The 27,217-nt window shown below is 37.9% G+C and overlaps 1 protein-coding gene across 1 annotated transcript; it reads right to left on the bottom strand.

Moving 5' to 3' along the window:
* Positions 1-2,682: 2,682 nt before the first annotated feature.
* Positions 2,683-9,792, bottom strand: nsfl1c (NSFL1 (p97) cofactor (p47)). Its single transcript, XM_060894273.1, has 9 exons — positions 9,632-9,792; positions 9,125-9,222; positions 6,950-7,021; positions 6,394-6,559; positions 5,963-6,058; positions 5,757-5,866; positions 5,504-5,641; positions 4,931-5,101; positions 2,683-3,584 (listed from the first exon to the last, which is right to left on the bottom strand). Exons 1-9 carry the CDS (start codon positions 9,731-9,733, stop codon positions 3,422-3,424), a joined length of 1,116 nt encoding a protein of 371 aa, XP_060750256.1. The 5' UTR covers positions 9,734-9,792; the 3' UTR covers positions 2,683-3,421.
* Positions 9,793-27,217: the final 17,425 nt, after the last annotated feature.

Below are 27,217 nucleotides of genomic sequence, written 5' to 3'. Positions count from 1 at the left end.
AATAGAGTACATCTCCATGGAAAAGTTGTCCACCTCCATTCAAAATAGTACATCAGAATTACACCCTTCTTGGTCATCTCTCTTTAACTTCAAACAGTCATGAATCCAGTGACCTTCTTTGTCTGAAGCCATCCTCAATGAAACACCATCAATAATCCCATCAATAATCACACATGATTGGGAGGAGGGGGGTCAGGAAGAGGCAGCTACACAGACTAATATCAAATATAAATAAAATACTTATAAGATTATATTTAAATCTCTCTCTCTCTCTCTCTCTCTCTCTCTCTCTCTCTCTTTTTCGCTGCTTCTGGACCCTGGTTGGATGTGGCATACTATGTGGCATACCATGCCATGTGCAGTTCTGATTAGTTGTGGGTGGGTGTGATGTGGGGCCGGGGGCATTGGGCTTTCGCCCTCCAGCTTGTACTTATGCTTGAGATTTCTTATCTCCGGTTGGCCCATCACTTGTCTCGCTGTTTTAATGCATCACATATTAGATGAGGTGTGCACACATTCATTTGGAGCATAAAAAAAAAAAAAAAATAAAAATATATATATATATATATATGTGTGTATTTTATATATTTATAAATAGCTAATATCTATATATAAAAGCACACACATAGGGTAAGTGTGGCGCGGGCATGGCGGCCTGGGCTTTGCACTGGGCTGGTTCCATGCTACACGCCATGCTTTTTTAATGCATTATACACTAGTTGACATAAACATATCATGATTATAACAATGAAAGCCAAAAACAAAAAAAAAAAAAAAAAAAAAACAACAACAAAAAAAAAACACACAAACAGGGTAAGCGTGGCATGTGTGGGACGGCTGGGGATGGGGATGGATTTTGGGACCCTGGACCCGGCAGCACCTCACCTTGATAGCCCATTGTAATATGATGCTGGCGGGGGTCTATACTATGCCAGGGCCATGAGGGGTATCAGAAGCAGCTTTATAATACCTTATTATTAATAGCTGTATCAATATTACCATTATTATTATTATTATTATTATTATTATTATTATTATTATTATTATTATTATTATCGTTGCTATTATAAGTACTACTATTATCATTACTATTAATGGCTGTATCAGCATTATTATTGCTATTACTACTACTATTTCTATTTGTCCTCTTCCTGATCCTTTAACCTCCCCTTCATGAGTATATTTGTAAATATGTTTATCATTACTACTACTGCTAATACTATATTATTATTTCTTATTAATTGGGTTTTTTCATTATTATTATTATTATTATTATTATTATTATTATTATTATTATTATTATTGCTATTACTGTTGATACTGTCACATTTTATATCTGTTGTACTTCCCTACATGCTCCTTCATTCATATATCTCCACTCCCACACCCAGTTACACTTACAGTCACACACACACACACACACACACACACACACACACACACACACACACATTTTGTATATTGTATTTTGTATTCGTATTTTGCATCTAATTTCTCTTCTGTAAATATTGTAATTGTCTGTTTGCATAATAAAAAAAAAAAAAAAAAAAAAAAAAAAAAAAAAAAAAAAAAAAAGAAACAATGATGATAAATAAACTGTCAGTTAAATGCACTCTCAGTATCTCTCCATTGTTGACCCTGCTGTTATCTCAACGCTGGACTAATGCAATGCACTAGGCCTCAAAACCAGCCATATCAAACCTCTTTAGCTGATTCAATGTGCAGCAACATACCATTTAATCAGCCCCAATAGACCATCATCATGAGGTCCCTTTCCAGAACCTTCAAACACACTGGTGGAATCAAATGAATTTCCAACCTCAAACTGGACAGCAAAATGTTTAGGAAACTGCTATAGGAAACGTCCACCTCTTCTGTGAGTACTCACACAACCAAGAAAACTAACCCCTAACTTGTCCACACTCCAAAAATAAATAAAAAAGTAAAAAATCTGCACTCTGTGTACATTCCAGCTATAGAGCTCAATTAAAAATCTTGTATTGTATGAATGGGAGCATTCTTGTCGTCTGGTTCAAGCTCAATCTATTAATACTAATTGTAGAGTACTACAGTATAAACGGATGCTTAGGCAATGCCTTAGTTAATCTGTTTTTTTTTTTCTTCTATCTTTTCTGTATTGAGATCTGTGAAATAACTGGAGAAAATTTTTCTTTGGAACCAAAATGGTGTCTGTGGCATATACTAGATATCCTTTATGTCCTGTTGTAAATGCTAACAAACAGAAGCTAATAGATTTATATTTAATACAAGTAAAATGCTTTTTTTGTCATTGCTTTAGCATGTAAAAGTATTCAAAGGCCCACTCTTTCACAATGGTTCCGAGATGTCTGATAACCTTGTTCGTAACTAGAAACACAGCAAAGATTTTCTTATTTTTTTAGAGAGATATAATTCTCCTTTATATAATTAGTTAACCAATAGATAAAGTGGAATAAGACTATTATATAGAGATAACTGAAAATCAGAATCTATTGTGAATTGCCTCAATAATCTCAAATATTGTATTAATAGCCATTAATGAATGGTGATATTTACTTACATTTTAATTACTATTATGGAAGCGATTACTTTAACATTTAATTGACTATATGGTTGCACTACTTGCAGGAATGAACATCACCCTGTGAAAATCCAGTAAAAATTAAGAAAAGCTCTCTCCAGTGGTAGACAGAGAGATTTTAATCACAGAATTACCACACAACCACGCAGTGTCTCCAACTTCTACAAGTGGCTGCATAGAATACATCATAGCTGCCGATGTGTTTAAACAGCACAGCAAAGCCGACTCTGAAACAGCTACTTTATCTTGATAGCATATTTAATCAGGCAACAAGACAGATAAGGTGCATTTGTCAATTTAAAATAAACTATTTTAGTGTTAACAACCATCAGCTTTGTACTGAAGCAATTCAATTTGATGTCCACTGAAGTGGGTGTTGGGTTGTAAGGCTAAAGGTATTATGAGTTGAGACTGGAGTTTATGGTGAGAGACAAGCTTGCATTCAGAAAAGAGACAATAAGTTGAAATAAAAAAAAAACAGTAGAACTGCTTAAGAAATATTGAGGTAAAAACATTGAGGTGAAAACTCTTAGAAAGCGCTTTATTTTCAGTTTCGGTTTAATTGGTTTGTTGGGAAACTTTATTCTTCTCTCCTTCCATTAAAGCATTTGATAGGAATTACTTTTTAATTTCCCCCCAAACTCTATTATGTCGTATGCAAACTGCATATGCAAAACTGCAACACCATCTGTCATATGCAAACTGCAACATCACAAACTGCCAAAGAGAAAAATATCACGAATGAAAAAAAAATTAATGAGAAGTCCTCAAGTCCTTGTGTCCCCTGTTGAGTAGGAAACTCAGAGTGCTGTGATAAAACATAGCCACTAGAAGGCGCCATCACTTTAGCCGCTGTACAATGACCGCGTTCAGCAGGTTGGCCTCTTTCAGCGTCTGACTCTCATCCGTCAGCTCCTTGTTGGGGAAAGTCGTCATGAGGACAAACTCTGTTGCAGCCATGGCTGGTCGAGCGTTCACCACGAACTGGCGTATATCAGAGACCCTGAGGGGAAAGCAAAACAAAACAAAATAAACAGGTTATAATTGCTTATTGTTTTTTACTTTATTATAAGTTTCAGTAACAAGGCTCAGGGGAAAACATCCCACAAATTCTTGTTCACACTCGTGTTTTTATCTTGTATCACATTGACTGAATGTCACTATACCACAGTATTGAATGATTCTCTAATTTGATTGGTCAGCTCTGCTCTGACAGTAGATCCGTCTGGGATTCAAAACACAGGATATTATATTCATGTCCTGTTTTAATACATTAATGTTTCTGCACATAAACATAATTGTTAAGTGTGCAGCTGTCTGTAAAGACATGTTTCTCTAGCGTTTAGTGTAGGGATCGGCAACCTTAAACACTCAAAGAGCCATTTGGACCCGTTTCCCACAGAAAAAATCCCACAGGGAGCTACAAAACCCTTTTGACATCTAAAATGAAGATAAATGAAGATAAATGCATATATCGTTTTTTACCTTTATGGAAAGTATAGAACTGCTACCGAGTAAACAAAATTTTATTTCTGCAAGCAAACAAAAATATTTTGAACAGTTTGAACTAACCTTAACAAGGGGTGAAGGTTACTTTCAAATAAAATGTTCAATGTCTAAAGTCCTCTTCGTATTCATGACATCAAAATTTTAACTTGCTGGCTGCAGCAAACAAAAAGTGCCGTCTGCTTCTGTGTATCGGATTACGCAAGTCGGCAGTTATGACGCATATTTTGAGCGATAAACAAATTAAACACGGTTTATTTTAATGTTACAAGAGCATCATAATCTTAGAATTTAGAATTACATGTTTTAAAAACTAACCAACTAAAATAAAATAAATTTAAATTAAATATTTATTTCCCAAATCTACAGGGAGCCGCAGCAGAGGGATGAAAGAGCCACTTGCGGCTCCGGAGACGTGGGTTGCCGACCCCTGGTTTAGTTCATTACATTTTTTATATTGCTCAGACAGAAGCCCTGGTGATTTCCACTATCTCTATAGTCACAAAAAACCTGTAAAAGTGACCAGGTGTAAAAAGCCCCCAAGTCTGCAAGTCTGTTTGTGGCAGCTGACACAGTCAAACGCAACATCCCAGTGGCTACACAACTTCTGTGAGTGTCTCAAAACTACATACTGAAACTTCCACTGAATTCTCTAAATAAACTTTCATTACTTTCATTGTTACATTGTTTTTCTCTCTGGTTATGATTACTGTTTTGTGTACTGTTGAAAACGAGAAAAAAAAAAAAGACTGCAGACATCAAAAAAGTAACAAGTCTGAATACTTAAGAACATGAACGCCAGTCTGACTGCAATTATTGATGTAGAAGGTTTTGACTGTGTACCTGTGGGTGTGGTTAAACTTCTGCACCAGTCGTCCTCCATCAGCCAGTCTGATCTGTATGTTGGTGACGGGCTGCGACTCGTCCAGGTTGATAGACGCACAGGCCTGAGCCTCACTCGCAGCCTGATTTCCCAGATCCATTCTAGGGACAGACACCAATTCTGGAGTGGCACTAAGAGTTGGATGTAAAAAGGGAAAAAGGGATAAGATATGCAGAATATATTGTATGTTCCCTTGTGATTAAATGATAAACTCTAGATTGGAACCCTTTAGTGGCCATTTTTACTGAAGTTTTATATAACATATTAATACCGGTTAACCTCTAACCTTGTTAGAAGTTACCTTGAAGAGTGCTTCACATAGCGTTAAAGGTAACAATGCCCATAAGTAATTACACTCAATAATTACACTACGACAGAAAACGTTAAAAATAAAACTCTAAAACTATTTTACACACATGTTCAGCTCAGAATCTCACATATGCATTGTGAGTATTCTTGATTTACATTATGAATGCTGATTAAGAGACTGACCTTTGAACGGAAAGTGGAACGTACAAAGAGCACTTTCTCACCTGCCCAGTTTCTGACCCTCCCCAGTAAAAGCCTTGAAGGCAAGCTTGGGTTTGTTGAAGTCTTCATCCCTGTGGTCTTCCATATCCAGATTCACCTGCCCACTACGAGAGCGCTGCCTCAGCTCCAGAGGGATCTCCCTGAGACACAAAGCCAGTTTACACAGTAAGAAGCCAGATGTATTTGTAGTTAAACTTGAAGTCAAAAACCAGTGAACACAGTTATTTAATCAATTAACAGACATCCCAAACTCACCCCCTGCGGATGGACTCCAGGAAGAGAGCATTCCCAGGATCGTTGTAGTTTCTCAGCTCTCCATCGTCAAGGCTGAATCCAGTCTTCCACAGCTTCAGCACCACATGTACCTGCATCATAGCAACAGTCACAAAAAAGACATCACAGACTGCCCCAATTAACCCTGCGCGCAAGCTATACTGTAGCTCAGGAGATTGTGGACTTACATCTTGAGAACTGCCTAAGGATCTCCTCTCTCCAGCCACAAAGGCAGACTCCTCATCTGGTGCTACACCCAGACGATATCCTCCTCCTACAAATGCCTGCAGGAGAGGGCCAAAACAACAAGATACAGAAACACAGAAATTGAGTGAAGACTCATCAGATCCGAGGCTGCAATAACAAACAAAATCAGTACAAATCTATAATAAAAAAGTTCTAACAAATTTCAGTATCTATTAGTTGGACTGTTATTTGAAGTATGCAGTGGTGGAGTACATTACTTTATTCAGAATAAAAATACTTTTTAAGCAAATTTAACATTTTACACGTGCTGCCCAGATATGCTACAAAGTGTGCGTACAATTTAATGATGATGCGGTTTGTTGTCACTTGCCTTGTGTTCACAGCACATGCCCAATACACGAGTATATGATACCTTAGCTCTGCTAGACTCTCCGTGTCCTTTGCCTGCTTTGTCAACTGGAACAGCACCGTGCTCCTTAGCACCCTTGAACAAGTCCTCAACCACCTCATTTGTGCTCTTCTTCTTGGGTGGACCAACAATCTGCTGACCACTGCGTTCTGAACCACCAGCAAAGAACCTGTAGGAAAAGAATTCAATCATCTGGGATGAAGAGCATCATTACACACATTACATTACACAACAGAAGAGCTGACAGCACACTGTAATAAATTCTCCACTCAGTTTCTAGTGTAGTGGCTGAATGTAGTGCAGAATGTTTAAATTGTAGGTCTCCAGAGATTATCATCTGCACAACGTGCTTAGATGGGGTTAAAAATGGTCCATCCAACTGCAATTGCTTTTATCCTGTAACTGATAAACCTTTAGAAGTGCTCTGAAAAAAAAATTTTTTTCACTGGACCTATTCAACACCTGGTTTTGGTTTCCGGGTTAACAAAAAAACACAATGATTTACCTACTGGATGTGCTATAATCCACAAGTGACAACGGTTCATATACACATACTGACCTCTGACCTTCTTCATCACTCTCCTCTTCATCTTCATGCTTCAAGTCTCTGAAGGAAGTCACTCTGTGTTCACTAGATTAAAACATACACAAAATAAGCCTGTATAAGTAATAAGACAATTAAGGCTTACATCTTGCACAGGATTGAAAAACAACTGGATCAGGGAAAGGGAGACAGATTAAAGGAGAATCAGGAAACCAATATCAAAAGACAAACGTCAAGCAGTCTTGTGTTTGTAATCAGTTTCTAATTATCTTTATCATCTGTAAAGTATTATTGATACTAGCAACTGATTCACATTAATGAACTCAGAGTACATAAGGCGTAGTATAAGTGCAGAGTGCAATTACAAAAGTACATCGTTTGAGACACAGCTATAGTAGGTTTCCAGGCTTCCACCCCAATCCTTTAGATATGGAATTGCTGTAGAAGCTTTAGGTTATGTGGATGATGATGTAGTTGGATTTTTAAGCAGACGACTATTATTGGAATTCTTTTCTTTTCATATCCCAGCTTTGGAGGCTGGGGTCAGGGCCAGAGAGCTATGATGCAGTCAGTGCCTCTGGAACGAAGGGGCTTATTATTTGATGGAAAATTAGAATCAGAATCAGGCTAAAACACACACAAGGAATTTGGTTCCAGCTGTTGTTGACTCAAAAGTAGACATAAATAACACTATAATAGTGTTATTTATATACAGTGCCTTGCAACAGTATTCATACCCACTGAACTTTTTCACATTTTGATACGTTACAACCACAAACAAAAATGTGACAGCTATGTCTTGGTAGGCTTGCAGTTGTGCCATACTCTTTCCATATCCAGATGATGGATTGTACAGTGCTCCGTGAGATGTTCAAGGCTTGGGATATTAATTTATAACCTAACCCTGCTTTAATCTTCTCCACAACTTTATCCCTGACCTGTCTGGTGTGTTATCTGGTCTTCATGATGCTGTTTGTTCACTAACGTTCTCTAAAGCCCTATTCGGACAGGACTAGTTTTCCAAACGACGTTTGAGGTTTTTTTTTTTCAGCCGACTTCTGTCATTTCATGTATGGATTCGGACGGGACTAACATCCCTGTGTTTATTACGGAGGTAGGAGTGTCTGTGTTTTACATGTGGGCGTTGCACAAGACCACATGTCCAGGATGCGTGGATGACCGATCAATAGTAAAGTGGCAGCGAAAAAGAAAGCGGCACGACACTGGAGTCGGGAGGAAACATTGGGTTTAATTTCTGTTTGGAGCGAACCTACGTTTCAGTTTCAGTTTGAAAATTGTATACACAACCACAAGGTTTGGGTAGGGTAGCAAACACATTTACATCCATTATTGGTGTGCAGAAAGCAGAAACTTGAACACCGGTGCGCTAGGGTTAATACGGTAGTTCACGCTGACCAAAACAGACAAGAAAACGCGTTTTGGAAAAAAACATTTTCGGCAATCACAGACATTCGCATTCAGACGGGAGGAGCGCCGATTTTGCTGAAAAACTGTAGGTAATTTGCTCTGGAATTTTTACACAGGTCGTGTGAGAAAAAGACAGACATGGCAGATTCGGACGGGATTAAAATCACAAAGTACGTCTGTGAAACTGAAATTTCTCCAACGACCCCCTGTAAAACTAGTCCTGTCCGAATAGTGCTTATAACACACTTCTGAGGGCTTCACAGAACAGCTGTATAATATACTGAGATTAAATTACACACATGTGCACACTATTTACTAATTATGTGACTTCTGAAGGCACTTGGTTTCAGTGGATTTTAGTTAGGGGTATCAGAGTAAAGGGGACTGAATACAAATGCACACCACACTTTTCAGATATTTATTTGTAAAAAAAAAAATTTGGACACCATTTATAATTTTCATTCCAATTCACAATTATGTGGGACTTTCTTTCGGTCTATTTCATAAAAACCCAATAAAATACATTTATCTTTGTGGTTGTAACATGTCAAAATGCGGAAAGGTTCAGTGGGTATGAATACTTTTGCAAGGCACTATATAATACATAGATGCATAAACAAACAAAACTAAGAAGCAAACGAGACAAAGCGTTTTGTACAGATGTGATAATCGGTAGATTGTGTTTTTTTTAACCAATTAATTCAATAAGAATATAAAGACAAAAGCTGATGTATTTGGAAGTAGCTCTGCAGCTCCCTTTACCTTGGTCCTGAGGATCGAGGCGCAAGGCCGCTTTCTGGCTGAGGAAGAGTCACAATATCATCATCTCCTCCGTCCTCAAAGAAACTGGCAAGGGCGAGCTGAGGAGACACGAACACTTTGCTCGTACTGTTTACAGTATTCGACATCATTCAAACGCGAACATTTGTTGTACGTCAAGAACCTTACAAATTATTAACGTACCTTTAAGCTCCGTCCGACACTAATGTAGCTGAAACAGCTAGCAATCTATAACGCCTGGGATGTTTATAAGCTAGTTACCTTGAGCGTTTAAGTACTTCTGAGAGCAGATTTATTTTATCAGGAATTTTAGTGAATTTTAATGACAAAATGCTCAAATTTAGGGTGTTTCCCGTCAACAATGACTTGCACAATTCACTAGCCGGTTAGTTAGCATGTGCTAGCTAATTAGCTACCTACTGAGCGTGACAGCTTCTTAGAACGTACAGTCAGATATAATACACGAAAAGCAACTTTAATCTGTTTCACCTGCAAATCCCAGCCAGCCGATTCGAGGAAAAAACGGGCTCTCTCCTCCTCAACACCGGTAACTGCAACAAACTCCCTCACCGAATCATCCCGTGACGCCATTTTGGTGTGTGAAACTGCAGCTAGGTCCGACCGCTCGACGGGAAACAGTGAACTGACAACTTGTGTTCCGAACCCAGTAGAAAATACAACAGCAGGTGCAGTTCTGACATACACCAGTAGGTGTCGGTGTAAGATCAGAAAAAAATAGACAAGCGACAAATATCCTCATAGTGCAACGCTTGTGAACACAACTTTCACACAAGTAATTTGTAGTATTGATGAGAGAATAAAGTGCATCCGGGTTTGTCACTAGAATGTTTTGGAAAAAAATGTTTACGAAAAACTTGTATCGATTAATGATTTTCATTAATGTTGATAATTAGCATGTGATCCTTTTATAGTTTATTTTTCTTTCATTTTATTAAATAAATAAATAAACAAACTAATTTAAATAGATAAATAAATAAATCAATTTTTTCATTCAGGGCTACAGATTCTTACATGCCATTTGCCTTGTCACTAGTACTGGTGCCTGTGCCTGTTCCCTAAAATAAGCCTTGTCATGCGCTCAGCTCCTCATCAGGACACTCAATAAATAAGGTATCAAAGCTTGAACTTTCACATTAATAGTGCTGGTGCTGCAGTGCCATTGTGCTCATCATCTTGTAGACTACCCACGCTGGGTCTCTGCTGTAACTCAGCACAATTGCATCATACAGCTGCACTGCATTCTTTTGCTTTGAGTCGTGTTTGCTGTCTCCCCAATTTCATGTTATATTTTTCTGTTAATATGACATTAAAAGTCAGTGAAAATGCTGGGTGTGCTCTTTTATGCTTAAGAGACAACAAAACTTTTGAAAATGACAGCTCATTAAACAAATATTTCAATATAAACATACTGAATGTGTTTCGGGGTGAACTTTACATTTTTTTTTAAAATTGGGATTGCAGTAGTGGGTGAAGTACCTTCAACACAGGATACATCAGTGATATATCAGGGTGCATCACAGGACACATCAGAGGTGATACAAATAATAAAAAGCAGCCAACTGGCTGCAAAAGAAAAAAGAGAGCAACAGAAAACTCTTCATTTAGCATGCCTCTCTGTATAGAGAGTGTGTGTGTGTGTGTGTGTGTGTGTGTGTGTGTGTGTGTGTGTGTGTGTGTGTGTGTGTGTGTGTGTGTGAGCGAGAGAGAGAGAAAGAGAGAGACCTTTCAGATCAACAAAACAAAAGCAAAACATGCAATGAAAAACTATTAGCCTGATTATAAATAATCTTTTCTCCGACTTCGCCCTTTATTCACAGTGTACCAAGATGAATAGCCTTCTCGTTGTATGATTTGAGAGACAGCTTTTGATAAACCAAGGATGACCTGGTGTGAGTATATGTTTTGGTCTGAAAGTCTGGAGTTGGACATAAAAAATACACAATGCAGGATTGCAGAGTCTTGTGAGGATTTGCAACTAATGCAGGAAAAGCTGCCAGACAGAGGTCTAAATGAGGAAGCCTGAGAAACTTACAGTGAAATAACAGAACGAGTTTAACCACAACGAGCTGAATAATGAAGTCTCTGGTTGATCCCAAACACACTAAAGCTATGTTATTGTAAAACACAATGAAGTTACTATGTGTATACTGTGGTTTGGGCATCCGGAACTTCAACTATTTTAAAATGATATGTTTTATGTATATTCTCACAGGAAACTGAGCTCTGTAGAAATTGTTAATGTCGCATGTACAATCACTCACTCTCTCTCATCTTCTACTGCTTATCCGAACTACCTCAGGTCACGGGGAGCCTGTGCCTATCTCAGGCGTCATCGGGCATCAAGGCAGGATACACCCTGGACAGAGTGCCAACCCATCGCAGGGCACACACACACTCTCATTCACTCACGCAATCATACACTAGGGACAATTTTCCAGAGATGCCAATCAACCTACCATGCATGTCTTTGGACCGGGGGAGGAAACCGGAGTAACCGGAGGAAACCCCCGAGGCACGGGGAGAACATGCAAACTCCACACACACAAGGTGGAGGCGGGAATCGAACCCCGACCCTGGAGGTGTGAGGCGAACGTGCTAACCACTAAGCCACTGTGCCCCCGCATGTACAATCAAAATTTTTTAAATCAGTTTTCATTTAAGTAAGTTATCAGAAGTAGGTTTTTAGTGTGTCAGTGTGCAATGACATTGAAGCAGAATGATGAACGAGTGATGGTGAAAGGCAGTAAGGTAGGACTGGCAGTAGGACTGACGGCTTCGATTAATCCAACAGACAGAGAGGAAGTAGATCAGTCAATCCAGACCTGCCTGTAAGACCTAAAACTAAACAAGCGATGGCCTGCAACACACACTCTTATGCATCTCAAAGATATGCAAAAATGAGGTAAACATGACTGCAATCTGGTAAAGCACTGCAACACGCACATAAAAATCAACCCAATTGCAGACTTATCATTTCATTTAGATAGCAAGGCTGCGATTCTCTAAACAGGAAATTGTAAAACGTGCAAGAGAGAAGAGGAAAGCCAAATTACTCTGCATTTGTATCTATTGCTACAATGTCATACACGCCACCCAGTCCCTGTTGGGAGACGTTTTCATGTGGATGCCCAAATGGATAAGGCTGTGAAATGCATTTATGATCAGTTAAACTGGCCACCAGAGAAATATCTGTTCTAGCAATGTTTAGAACTGCTTATCCATGTGGAAATCATCTGCCATGTCCACTTGCTCTTTTTCCTGTTCTCAAATACACACTCTATCCCAAAATCATAACCTCTCTGCACCATATTTCTTGTGTTAATCCCATTATCACCGTAATGTAATTCATGTCTTCTAGGCAATATTGCACACTCATGATATTGGTATACTCTGAAAAGCGTAAAAAATCAGGAGAAATCAGGTCTGATGTGTTATCATTACCATTACTAACAGACACTCCGTGGAGATGAATGTGAGAACCAGGTCAGAAAATGGGATCTCTTTAATAACGGTGTATAAATTGAAAAGTCAGTAAAATTCACATCTACAGATCTTATCTATGTAACTATGATCATTGTTTATTTAGAAGAGCGATGTTTCCCCCACTCTCCCGGGCTTTGCTGTTTCAGGAGCTTGATGCCTGTGTGGGGGCTCAGTGACTTGTTCAGGCTTAAATCAACAGGAAGAAGCCTGCTTATATCCTGAAACAGCCTGGTTTTATCTCTCCTCTACTGCCTTTCATCTTATCTTTGTCACTACTGTCCTCCTTTCCTCCACTATCTCAGTGTTGAAAAGCCAGCACTCTAGTTAATACTATCCTCTCTCTCTCTGTCCATTAACTCACAACATCATTTTCTTTTCTTATATTTACCGTTACTGATATCCAAGAGACCATAAAATACAGCAAATCATTTAAACACGCCACAATACAATATCACATAACACAAGTAGACAGTGTTGTTGGGTGTCGTTTTTTAATCTTTAGATCATACGATCAAGTGTCTTTATACACTTTGCGTTTTTGCAATTTTTTTTTTGCATAAATTTTGATTTAACAACATTGTAAAAATATAGTTACTTGCATATTTGTGGTCAGTATCTAGCAAATTTATTTAGATTTCAAATTCAACACTATATTTCCTTAAACATCGAAGTTAAAGGACCTCTGAGTGTTTGATCGTTATTGAAGCTTGGCTTCGGACACAATAGTTTCAGTGAGCTCACTTTCTCATACCACAAACCTATAAATATCTGAATACTGAGCTTTTTACATGTTATGATCAATTATACAGATTCTTACATGTTATGTTCTAAGTAATTTTTTTCTCTTTTAGATTGTAGAATCAATACGAGTGTATCAGTTATTTAAAGACCCACAGATTTTATACTACAAGAAGTTATAATATTCCTGCTCTACTTTGACCCTTTTTAGTTTTCTATTTGTGACATTTCCAGTCCTCAATCTTCTTTTCTATTTGTGTGCAAGGTTTGTTTATATCTCTTCTGACCCCCTCATGCTGACCTGGGTGTCTATGTCGTTTTTCACTCTGACACTTTAATCAGAAGGTTTACCGAAGACCGTCTAAAGCCCCGCTCTGTCTTTCTCCTGACCGAATAAATCAGCTTTCATCCCTCTGTCTCTGGATAATATGCTTCCTATATCTGTATTAAAAGAATAATACTGCTGTTTCTCTAATGCTTAAGCATATCTAACTGTTGAGTCTACAACCGTTCACTCAGGTTCATAGTACAGTCATTATTAGATGGGGTGTTTACATTAAGGCTCTTCAGTACTCTTTAGGAATGGATAACAGCAGCTTGGAAAGTGATTAATCTTCTCAGGAGAGGAAAAGTTCTTTGAAGCTTGGATCTTTTTTTTTCAAATGTTTTTTGAGTTAGGAGAAAACTTGGTTCCTTGTTTATTTCTTGTGGAGCCATAAACCCTGAGCAGAAGAGCTGGGACCAGGGGGACAACAAGGGCAGATTGATCTCTCCCTTGATAGAGTGAGAGTTGTAAATCTACAACTGGGTGAGCGAAGCTCACAGCCACTCAGTGCGTTTTACACTGAGCTTCACCCAGCAGCAGGCCACCTGCTGTTAACCCCTCTTTGTTCCTAAAGAACAACCCGGCCTTTCACTGCTGCTTTAGAGAATTTCATTTAAACCGGCTGGTTGAGGGTGTTAGAGTGCTTACAGGTCCTACTCTGATACTAATGTTGATTACAGGGGGTTATATAAACACGGAAGTGCTGTCAGAATAAACACATTGACAGCACAACTGTAGTGCCTAATGAAATGTAAAATATGTTTACTCTATCCCTAACCCTGGATACAATGAATATGTGGATAGATAAGGCTCGGCCCTTCAGAGACAGTGTGTCACATCAAGGACAACTATGCATGAGTGTAAACAACACAACAGTGGCTTGCTGGTCCCTTGTTAATAACAGCTTTCTTTGTGAGTAGATAAAAACTTGGCAGCCTTGATGCAATTACTAGCACAAAAGACCCAATAAAAGTAAGTGAGTATCATACAAAACAAATGGCTATAAAACTAAACAAAACTCAGAGCCTCTTGTCTCAATTTAAGGCCTGCTGCCACAGAGCCACTTGCCCTGCTAGCTTTATATTTAACCTTGCTCCTATATATTTGGATATTAAGGGTGATTCAGTGTGACATACCACTTGTGGTCTCCAGGGCAATCACTCTTTTACCCCTTAAATGCACTATAATGGCTGAGGGGCAGCAGGGTCTCCGTGGCAACCACAGAGAACCTCATCTGCGCTGCTAGGTGCATGGACTAAAGCTGAACGCATATGTATTAGAGCTCAGATGACATTTGTGACCTTAATGCCTTTATGTCACTGTGTGCATGTGTGTAAGTGTGTGTAATGATGTATGTGAAGGGGGTTGGGGTGGGGTGGGGGTATGAATCATGACCATGCTGAGCTTAATCACTGCTGTGTGTGCGCAGTGTTCAACTTAATTTAAATTTTAATTGAACAAAGCCATAAAAAGCTAATTTCACATTTGCAATGATCTGACTGAGGTTTGGAAGGTTAGGGCAAATAAGTCACTGGGTCAAATCTTGTCAAGTGCATAATTATGGGCACCCTTTAATATTACTGACAAAAAAAATCATTTATCTTTAGAAACCAGATCCAGAGCCTATCCCAGGAACAATCAAAATGAGCTGGGAATACAGCCTTGATGGGACACCAGTCATTCACAGAGCACACACACACACACACACACACACACACACACACACACACACACACACACACACACACACACTCATTTTCACAGAGGGGCAATTTAGATTTGCTAATAGACCTATGTACTTGTTTTTGGGAGGTGAGAAGATACTGGAAAATTCACAAAATCCACAAGAGTGTGGGGAGAACATGCAAAACTCCACACAGACAGTAACCTGAGCTCAGAACTGAGACAGGGACTTTGGAGCTGTAATGCTGTAATGTAGCAATGCTACCTGTGCCATCCACAGACAAATATAATGATTATATGTTAAAAAACATATTCACTACGATTACATTTTTTGACCAACAATAGATGAGAAAAAGGTTTAAACATTCTGGCTAGTAAAAGCACCTACACCTAATGTAAAATATGATGGCAGGTCAATGTTTTGGGGCTGGTATGCAGTTGGTGGCTGAAGGTTGTAGGAACACAAAATCAATATTTGGCAGCTGCTATCTTAGACTCCAGATATAAGCCCTGTTGAAATCCTGTGGTTGGAATTGCAGAGGGCTGTTCTAATGCACAAACCTAAGAATAAATATCAGAAATTATTTAAAAATCCCTCTCAAATGTCAGTAAAAGTCTCATATTCTCTGCAGAGACATCTTCAAAAAATATCAGCAAACAGTGATCCAATACAAACAGTTTTTTTGGTAGAAATTACGCTTCAAAGGAGAAGAATTTTATGTTTAATAACTAGTGATTTAACCGGTTTAAGCTTTAAATATCACTAATTGTATGTCATTATTATTTTTTTCATGTTACTTAAAAGGTGCCAGTAATATATTAGTTCACTGTCTAGTTTTTTTTAATAAACTAGTAAAATAGGATTTATTTCCACTATCACAGCCTACTGAATTGACTGTAAGCGATACTCATCTGGCATGTTAGTGAAAATGGCCTAAGCCTGACAACATTTCACCAAGTCAGAATTCAGCTGCCTGAATGAAAAGGCTTGTTGATATGATATGTGTTTGCCAGCCATAGTATGTCTGTGGATGAGTTTACATATTGTATTTGGGACACACAGCTGTCTGTAGGCTCTGAGACTAAAGGCAGGGTATGTATGTCTGTTATTGTGGACAGTGAGAGAAAGGGCTCCAGTCAGAAAAAGCAGCTGTTCTTCAGGAATGATCAGTGTTACAATAAACATTTATATAACAGTCATACAACTGCTCATCACGTACACTATATTCAGAGTCTGACAACTTTGTGTGAGATGGCTAGGTTGATCACTCCACAGCTTGAAAGTGAAAAGTGACATGACATACGGCTAAGTATGGTGACCCATACTCAGAATTCGTTCTCTGCATTTAACCCATCCAAAGTGCAAACACACAGCAGTGAACACACACACCGTGAACACACACTCAGAGCAGTGGGCAGCCATTTATGCTGTGGCGCCGGGGGAGCAGTTGTGGGGGGGGGTCTGTGCCTTGCTCAAGGGCACCTCAGTCGTGGCTGGCCCGAGACTCGAACCCACAACCTTAGGGTTAGGAGTCAGACTCACTAACCATTAGGCCACAACTTCCCCATTTACATTGTGTCCCATGTCTAACTAAATGGTGTTTGTTTATCTATCTATCTATCTATCTATCTATCTATCTATCTATCTATCTATCTATCTATCTATCTATCTATCTATCCTCTTTCACAGCCTCTATTAAGTCTAAACACGAAGAATGGATGCATCTCTCTGTCATCTGCACTTGTTTCAATTTTGGTAGTTTGGATGTTACTATATTTTAAATTTGGCCCTTTTTCTTAATCTACATATGAACACATGCTACTTAACAGTAAAAGAATGACCAGTTTACATGTGAAATGAGTTATCCCTTATTATTACATTATAACATCAGCAGTAACCATATCCACATAATCTTGTCATTATGTTACTGTTCAAAACCAGATTTTGGGAAATGTTTTAAGCCACAGTGAAATCCATCAGGTTTTCTCAAGCTGCCTCATAAAATGTCTGCTCTATTGTTCAGTCTTCATGATGTGCAACTGTTAGAGAATTCTCCTGGTTGATTCATTACTATAAACGACATCCTGTCCTAGATCCATATTGAATGATGAGAGCAAAAGAGAGAAAAGATGTTTTTATAATGAAATATTCAATAGATACCAGGAAGGGCTCATTCCAACACACATTCAATATTTTATAAAGCTTTTTACAGTACAAGCAAATTGTGCCACACCTCTCCTGCACAAAACATAAACAGTTCTCAACATTTTAAAGCACTGTTGTTTGTACTTAGTTACTCCTTATCCGAGAAGGAGTCCATTTTTCAATGAGTCAATGATTTGATTTTCATTAAGATAGGATCACAAGAACATTTTTCTTACTGCTATGAATGCAGTGCTGGCTCTAAAATTTCACTGTTTGGATGGCACGGCCACACAGACATGCAGGATATACATAGCTGCAGCCAGACAAACAGGCCCAATCAGGCTTGTGCAACACAGGAATCTGATAGGAATCTTATTCTGATCCATTTCTTTCATAAGATAGCGTGTTGCTTCTAAAAACTTTAAGCCCTGAACATATGCTGCTAATTAACTGCTAATTAACCAGAGAGGATCCCGGACATTATAAATCTATATAATACAATTTCTTACACATTATTCATCCATTAAAATGATTTGAAACTTTCAACATACAGTAATCTTTTGGCATCATTGCACCAGTATTGCAAGACTTCTGAATTTTTTTTTTTCTCCCCAATTTGGTCACCTGCCAATTCCCACCCACAGGCCAGCTCTTCCCTATCCTACATCAGCTATTGAACAAGGAATGTGAAGGCTAACATGTGCTTCCTCTAAGACATGTGAAGACAGCCACCATCATCTTTTCAAACTGGTTTGTTCTCCACATCGCCAGACACTGTAACACACTTGTAGGGAAGCGATACTACCCTTCCACTGCATGAGCTAATGGATAGCCACAATTGGCTACTGTTGCTATGATTGACACATCAGAGAGAGTAATGCCATCCCTCCTATACAGAGAACACTTGGAGCTTTGGCTGTGGATGGCTGTGACATCATCTGGATTCAAACTCCTGATGATAGGGCAGACAACCGTGTTTGTTTGGTGCTCAAGATGAGGCACTGAGAGGATGTGGGTGGGGAGGTGTGGAGACAAACTGGAACTTTCATTATCAGTACCCCAGAAATGTATCACCCTCAGCATGAAAGAAGAACCTGGAGCACAATGTGGTCTGGCTTCACTTTACACAGATCCAAAGTAACTTGATCCAGAAATTAGGTCAACTCCACGTCATCGTGACGAAGGCATGGGGCAGCAGGCAGTTCAATTACGTCACATGACAGGAATATGGATGTGGATTGAACTAGTAAGAGCTAGTGCAGTTTCCTGGTGTATGTTATTAAACATTACAAAACACGCCATTAATGGTGAAAAAATCCTTTGTCATTACTTAATTTCAGTACCTGAGCAATAGTTCAATCATTCTCACAAACACGCACAAATCTCCTTGGTGAAATTCCACACCTCTCCCGTTTCTGCCTCAGGTTACAAGGCTGCTGTCGGCCCAGTCTCTTTTTTCTCTGTAGCACAGTCTGTTCATGAATAACAACAAAACCACAAGGCACAGAGCCAAGATCACTGAACCATAAGAGTCAAGTTTATAACTTTTCAGGCTATTAAACTCTAAATTATATCTAATTTACAGTGTGTATGCTGTTACAGATGATAGAAAAGGATGACAAAATAACAAGTTCAAGAAACACAAAGAGGCTTTATTGGATCCAGAAACAGTGATGAATATGCTCTCATGTCTTACTCCCGCTGACCTCCACACACATGCTGCAGACTCAACATGCTGCGTTATGACGTTAGTGATACTGAGGGTCAGATGTAGACCATGACAGAAAGAAAGCAGACCTTAAACACACACACACACACACACACACACACACACAAGACAATTAGTCCTGAAGCCAAAGTGTACACACCGACTGTTATTTCAGTCTCTTCCTGCTTTCTAACCACGTGCTCTTCACCACAAGACAAAATGCCACCAGGCTGTCTGTGGGTTTTTTGTGTGCCTCTATTAAAAAGGTAAACTGTGTGTATTAAGAATTCTGAAAGTCCTCTTGTGTGCATGCCACACCTTCCTTTGTTCCACCTGAATGTCTACAGGATTTGAGTCAGCCATTATGAATGAGACCCTTCTTATACATAAGCTTTTTGAAAGAAGCATTTAATATAGCTCAAGGTTTATAAGTAAGCCTCACCCAGGAGAGCAACACAATACTTTATAAAATGCACATTATATCTATAATAAGTCAAAATAAAAGATCAAACATCTTTTATGTATTTAAAGGCTGTTTATTTTACAAATAGAAATGATCAATATGAAGTATACGAGTCCGTTCATTTTTGTGTTTTTAAGAAGGCGTTCACCATGAGATCAAACATAAATCCATTTCAAAAGTGCCAAAAACTATTCGTCAGAATATGTCCATATTGTAATTCTAGCATTAAATGTTTATTAAAAAAAGGTTTATATCATTTAATATGCCATTTTAAAAAGCCATTTGTTGTTTATCTAGTTGTTGTTTATCTTTATTTAGTTATTTATCTATTATACTATTTATTATTTAATCAGTGCAATGAAGCAAATATTATAATAAAATTATAATACTAAGAGAGTAAGAAGTGTAAGCCTTGAGAGTGTGATCTCATTTGAGAGGTTTCTTGAGACCGTCATTGTTCCTATTATAGTAGCAATGTAACAGACACCTCTTCAGTCACATAGTATTCTATAGTGTGGCTTCTTGCACAGAACTAAACTAAAAGCAGGCTTTGCAGTGAGGTAGTGGACAGACTGGTCCGCCCAATTAGCAAGAAGCAAAAAAGTTTTGGATAGATAGAGCTTAGTTTTTCCACATCATTTGCTCTTCAGCTCTTACTGATTCTGTCAACTTCTTGGATTCCTGGCATATAACAAACAGAGATTGGCCTGGTCAGCCATATTTGTGCACTCTCTCTAATGATCTCTTAATGATCATTAACTTTAATGACACGTAACAGTTTCTTGTCCAGATGAGAGATTCAATGTGCAAGGTGCAAATGTGACCGCGGTTCACCTCCATGTTACAGTACAGCTTACTGGTGTCATGTTGCTGTGTGTGCCAGCCACTTGTTTCAGACAGTTGTTGGGTGCAGTTCAGATTCAATTTATAAAGGATTTTTTTGAGGACTGAATCGGAGCAGTCTTGTCTCTGGGGAAGAAGTTATTTCTCAGTATAGAGGTACACTTGTAAATAGCCTTATATTTCTGAGGATATGTTTTACTTACCAAAAGCAAAGGTTTATGCACAAGTGTCACTCATTCTTCAGTGGATAAGCTCACTTGTATAATTTATACTTCAAAGTAAACCTTTTATGAAAGATTTAAAAGATAAAAATGATGCCCAATAGTGATGATCCTTTTAACCATGCTCTACTGCTTTACTGTTTCACAGTGTCAAGCTGTGAATTAATGGAGTAAGGATTTATAATCCTAGAAGTGAATAGGATGAGTTTAGTTCCTCTCAAGGTTTCTAGCTCAGTGAGATTGTCCTTGAGACTGTCTGCTCTGGTTTACTCATTAGAGATCTTAATATATATCCAGATGTCTATGAAGCTCCTTTGTGATAATGACCGTTGTTAAGAATGATATATATTTAAATTGATCCTCTTTTATCCTTGTTCCTAAAGTCCATGTTGTGGTCCAGTCCCTATAGCGTTCTGTGAATATCCAGAAGCACTCCATAATTCATCCACAAAAAGCTTATAAAAGGCATCAATAAGCAGTGTATACAAATATCAGCCAAGCTAGTATCACATATAGGGATGTGTGCTTGCAAACAGGCAGTTGGGCTGAAAAACAGATGGCATGGGCAGATCTCCACTGCGTAATGTGTAGAACAGATATATCATCATGGTACTGCACACTAGCACATGTGGAAATAAGCAGTGACCTTGAGTGCTCATGAATATGCAGACATGCAGGATTATGATTCAGCTACATAGATCAAGAGACTTTTTTCCAGGCAAGCTGATCAAAGGACTTACCTCCTTGACTAGTTTTTACGTTCTGACAGTTGTGTTGCTATTTAGGGCTTGATAGGAAAAGACACATGCAGTGCTACAGAAATGCTACAGTTACTTTATGGCTCATTTTCCCCTAAGAGGGAAACTCCACCTGCCAGGCCAATGGCAGTCTTAAACACTCAAACAGCATACACCAGTCTGACTCACTCTGATGTTGTTGTTGTTTTTTTTTTTTGCCTGGCCAGTCTCTTCAATGTTAAATTTTCTGCATGCTGGAACGACCCAGTTTGGATGCATTGCCTCTGAGACATTAACGTTTCCTTTTGAAGATGTTCACAGCATGACATCCCCATTTACAACGTGATTGGGAGAGGAAGAGAGTTGGTGAGGACTGAGGAGGAACAACAAATGAACAGGACTAGATGTACATGTGTGTGTGTGTTTATGGTATACTGTATGGATGCAGTGAGTGTTGCCATGTTTTGCTTTGAATCAAACGTGTAGATTTATGATTTATGTGAAAATAAATGTTGCTTTGAAGTTTAAAACAGATTGATGAGTGTCTGAAAAAAATAGCTTGAAAAAACATTAATTAATCCTGCCACATTAATGATGAACAGAATTGGCATAAGATGCTAGAGTGAAATGGATCTAAATAGCTAATCAGTAGTTTCAGTAATTTAACCACAATGCTGAAAGAAATGTTGAAAAAAAACATGTGATCAGACTGTATATATGTATATATGAATCTTCTTCAAGATGTTCATACAGTCCATTTAATAATAGTTCACGCATTATAAAGGAAGTTCTGCACACAGTTTGCGTGCATATCTGTGTGCATCTCTTCATAAAGCAAGGACGAAGGGAAGCAGGATGTGGCTGCCAAAGTGGCAAGAGCATTCCTGAGTCTTTTTCCACGCATTAGCGAGAGCACACAGTGTGCTAGATTTCACATGTTTAATTAGAGAAGGGATTTACTCTGTGAAAGGTCCCTCATTTTCTCTGTCTCGAATTGCTTTTCAATGTTCCCTTTGGCTGTTTCTGTCTCAATCTTGTAGACTGTATATGCTTCATTTTGTGTGTGTTTCCCACACTGTACAGACACACAGGTCATAAGCTGGACGGACACAGAGGACAGCTGCCCAATGTTCAGGCCAAGTCTAGCTGAAGTTCGACATGCTGCTGGAGCAAACAATGCAGCCATAAAGGTTGTCAAGTTATTTCTAGAGGTAGCTGAGTGTCACCTCAGAAGGTGTAATGCATTTCATGGTTCTTGATTGAAGGAGAAGAGTTAGGACTGGAAAACATCAACATTTTAACCTGCTAGTTTTTAAAGTACACATACAGAGACATGCAACAAGCATGGCGAATATACTGATTTCACAGATTCTCATTTTCCTCTCTCTCTGTTTTTCTCTGTCACTCACACACACACACACATACACACGTGCACACACACACACCCACACACAGGCACCCACACACTCATTTACTCATTCTACCCCTCTTATCTAAGAAAACACCTGCTGTCAGTTTGGCATATATTTGGTTTATCATGACATATCATACAAAGAGGATGTGTGTCAGTGAACTGAACGTGTTTCTGAAGGTCCACATAGACTTGAAGTCTGGAGAAACAAAAAAGTAGGAAAAAAATTTTAAAGGAAAATGTAAAGTAGGGCAACAAGACAGAATTGAGCAGAATAACAATGCAAGTAATTACAAGAGAGAAACCATAGCAGTAAACGAAAAAAAAACAGCCGAGATCAGCAATTGCCAGTAAACAATGAAGGCCAAAAATATTATTTTCAACTCAACTTTTTACAAGAAAAGCTGGCTAGGCTAAAAACCAACAAGAACTCACAATATACATGACAGGAATAGACAACTATGGAAAACAGCCTGGATGTTTAATAAAGCTCTCTGGCTACTGTGTCTCAAATGGAGCCAAAAGAGCTGTGCTATTGTATTTGTCCTGCTCAAATTCTGTGTAAATGTAACAGACGTGTGAGCTGAGGTGGATGTTATGCTCTCTGCAAACAGACGGAGAGATATTTTATTCCTGGACATTTAACTGTCAGAACCCATTAGACCCAAGTTGAGATTATTTCTTATTATAGACCTAGTTGTTTCTGAGTGTCTTTTGTATTATGCAATTCAAGAAACCAATTCAACCAATCAAGAATAACAATCAAAACCACAGTAACTATAATAATTTTTATAAAAATGTCTATGCATTTGGGGGTCCTCAGGCTCAGGGTTGCCAGGTCTCAGAAATAGCAAAATTCCAGCTCAACTACAGCTCAAAAACCACATCTCAAAAAGATTTTGAAAAATATCCCACAAGGTTCGGGCATTGGAAAAGGAAAGAAATGTTTCCTCTGTCATTGTGTGGTCAATTATGCATTTTTTGGCCTTTGCCTTCTACAGACATTATCTATGCCATTAAATATTTCCCTCTCCAGATCTTTACTCTTTTTTAGACATTTTTTAGACGTGACATACGGCTTACTGTATATCTTACTGTATGTATATCTGTATATATATATATATATATATATATATATATATATATATATATATATATATATATATATATATACCTTACTGTATATCTTACAACGGTCCTGGTCCTGTAAACCATAGAGTCTGCACTTAAGCATTCCCTTGTTTAGCATAGCATATGTTTGATGAAATTATGCAAGCCAGGCATGATGGTGGCAAAGAAAAGTGTGTGGAAATTTTATAATCACCCAGGTGACACCAGATTGTGTGATTATAAAATTTCCTTTCTATTAGTGTACTTTATGACCAATGTGCATTTGTGCATCCAGTAACAAAACCTCACTTTGAAAATCACTTGGTTCTCCAAAATCTTTTTACAGTATTTATATCTTGCAAGTATTTAAGATGTCTTCCTTCACACAGCCAATGACTGAGCATTACAGATCAAATGAATGGGCTCAGTTTTAGCATCCAGTCATTTCAGCTTATCAGCCAAGCAGGTTCATCAGTGTAGAAAAGTTATTTTCAATAGTCATGCCAATTTGTGTGCTGTGACCTTCACAGGCTATAAATGTAGTTTCTACACAACCCATGTGTGAACCCAGTAAGCCTCCATTTGACCGACAAACCTGAGGCCCTGCCTCTATTTCAATATGATGGTGTACTCAAAAACTTGTATAAAATGAACTTCATTAGCTTAACTATCTCTATTTAACTAAGTTAGCCTCTTTTCTCAGATATTGCAAACATACAGAGATTGAATGGTGTTTTTAGGCACCAAAAAACAGCAAAATTGCTTTGAAAACATATCAACATCTAACACTTTTGGATAAGAAATATTTCAGATTTGATCCTATGTACCTTTAAAAGTAGAGATTGTTTTATTTTCACAAGAGTTAATTTCTTGGCTGAAAACTTTGTAATGAGTACGATTTTGACACAATATCCGTACTTTCACTAAAGAATATTGTCTCTACTTCTGTTTGCCTCATGCTGTGTTTAGCTTTTGTTTATGGTATTAGATTAGATTTGCACTGTACCATTTGTATATACTGCATGTGTATGATGGGGACTGCCCCTTTACAACTTTACAGCTTTATGAACTGGTTCTCCTAACATACATTATTTGGTATTTCAAATTGCAGTTCTAACTCATGGTGTTGTTAACAGCAACATTTTGAGGTTAAAGTCCAGGAAAAACAGAACTGTCACCCTATTGCTCAATTGCTAACCCCTTATATGACATTAATCCTAAGAAGGCATATGCTAAAATTCTCTAAATTTCCTGTGGATCCTGTGAAACCAAGATCTGTGGAATATTCTCATGAATCGTTCCACAGCAAAAAAAAAACATAAATAGATAAAAAAAAATAAAAGAGTGAGCAGGCTTTGCTGTGAACACCTCCTCCACTCACAGACCTTCTGCTCTTGGGTCGTGTGTGTGTGTGTGTGTGTGTGTGTGTGTTATGTGTGAGGGAGTCTTAGAGCTCATACCATGACTCACACACTTACAGTATCTACACATAACAGATTTTTTCATCCAAACTTCTGATTCTTTTCTGGGAAATTCCAAACGTGGAGGTATGAGGTAGATGACTAAAGAATCTAATAAAGGCGATAATCTTAGATTGTACCGGGTTTAGAATGTTTGGAGGCTGGGATCATGGGGGCAACATTATTTTTATACAATATGAGAGATGATACACAAGAGATGATACATAACCATCAATATCCTGGTTTTTGTAAATATACCAGTTCTGATGCTCTAGCACATTGATCCTGACACAAACCAATTACAGTGTTGTGTGTGTTTAGTGCTGAATGTTATTTCATTCAAACTCATACACAATCCAAGTCTGTTACAAAACACTGAACTGAATGTATCCCACATACAGACATCCACACATCCACACAAGCCTTCTTTTCCCATGCACTTAATCAGATTATCACTATACACCCCCTGACAGTCTGTGTAAGTGTGTCAGGCTGCGACATACATCAACTGAGGCTGCTTCCTGTACTGTCTGCAACAGAAACAGGATAATGGGCCGTACCTTTGCTTAAGTGTTGCCTCAACTTCATTACATATTTATTCATTGCGAAAAGAAAGTCAGTTACAGTACTTGCTCAGCTTAGTCTTGTCATGTAAAAGAGATTGTGTACTTATTTGTAATTACTATTGGCAAAAATGCTGTAATTTTGTTTTATAATTTTTTGTTTTCAAGAAATTGTTCAGCAGTCTTCTTTACTTTGACCGGTTTTCAGCATTAATGATATTATCAGCAACATATTGAGTAAAAAGTAGAATCTTAGATATTTTTACCTGATTTTTTAAAAATTCTTTGCATATGGTATGACCTTTTTTGCTTTAATTACAGTATGTGCACTCAAGCTGACACAGACTCCAAGTTTGTCTAAAATCCATCTTGAAGTGTTTGGAGTGTCTTCTGAACACACTCAGTGGAAGGGTCAAGACAGAAAATCTAACTTTTTCATGGTCAAAATGGTCAATATCACACATTTGTCTACATTTAAATACTGAACTAGAACTAGTACAGATTTCCACATTTTCTTTTTTAGTTCAAAATCTCAAAATCTTAAAACTATGTCTTTATTTCCAATTTTAAATGAGAAAGAAAATCCTAGATTTTCAATGTGGTTTCAGACTTTTGGGAAGCCAATGGCAAACTCTTTAGAGTTATAGTCAGGTATTTTACTTTAACAGATGTCAGTGAAGCTAGATAGTATTGAAACTTAAAGTTCATATAAATTCATCTCCTGTCCAGAATGATGTAAAGCTCCAGGCTGAATGGATGAAGGCCCTGCCTTGGACAAAATAAACTAATATTACTACTACTACTACTACTACTAATAATAATAATAATAATAATAATAATAATAATAATAATAATAATAATAATAATAATAATAATTACACAAAATAAAATAATTAATCTAACACAAACACAAAAACAATCATGTAATGGCAGCATTATTGTAATGAATTAATACAATTGAATTTTACGAACACACTTTTACATAACATGATCTATGATGTCACCATGACAATGTTATAATAAAAACATAAAGTTCACTAAAAACTACTCACCAAAAGTCAGTAAATGCTAACACATTTAATTACAATATCTTTTTTATAATATGTATCTCAATATATATTGAAAAACCTTTAGAAAACAAACAGATTCCCTTCTCGCTCTTT

Source organism: Tachysurus vachellii, chromosome 19, assembly GCF_030014155.1.
Source record: "Tachysurus vachellii isolate PV-2020 chromosome 19, HZAU_Pvac_v1, whole genome shotgun sequence".
Taxonomy (NCBI): domain Eukaryota; kingdom Metazoa; phylum Chordata; class Actinopteri; order Siluriformes; family Bagridae; genus Tachysurus; species Tachysurus vachellii.
The sequence above is the reverse complement of the archived record's forward strand: the minus strand, read 5'-3'. Positions and strand labels throughout refer to the sequence as shown.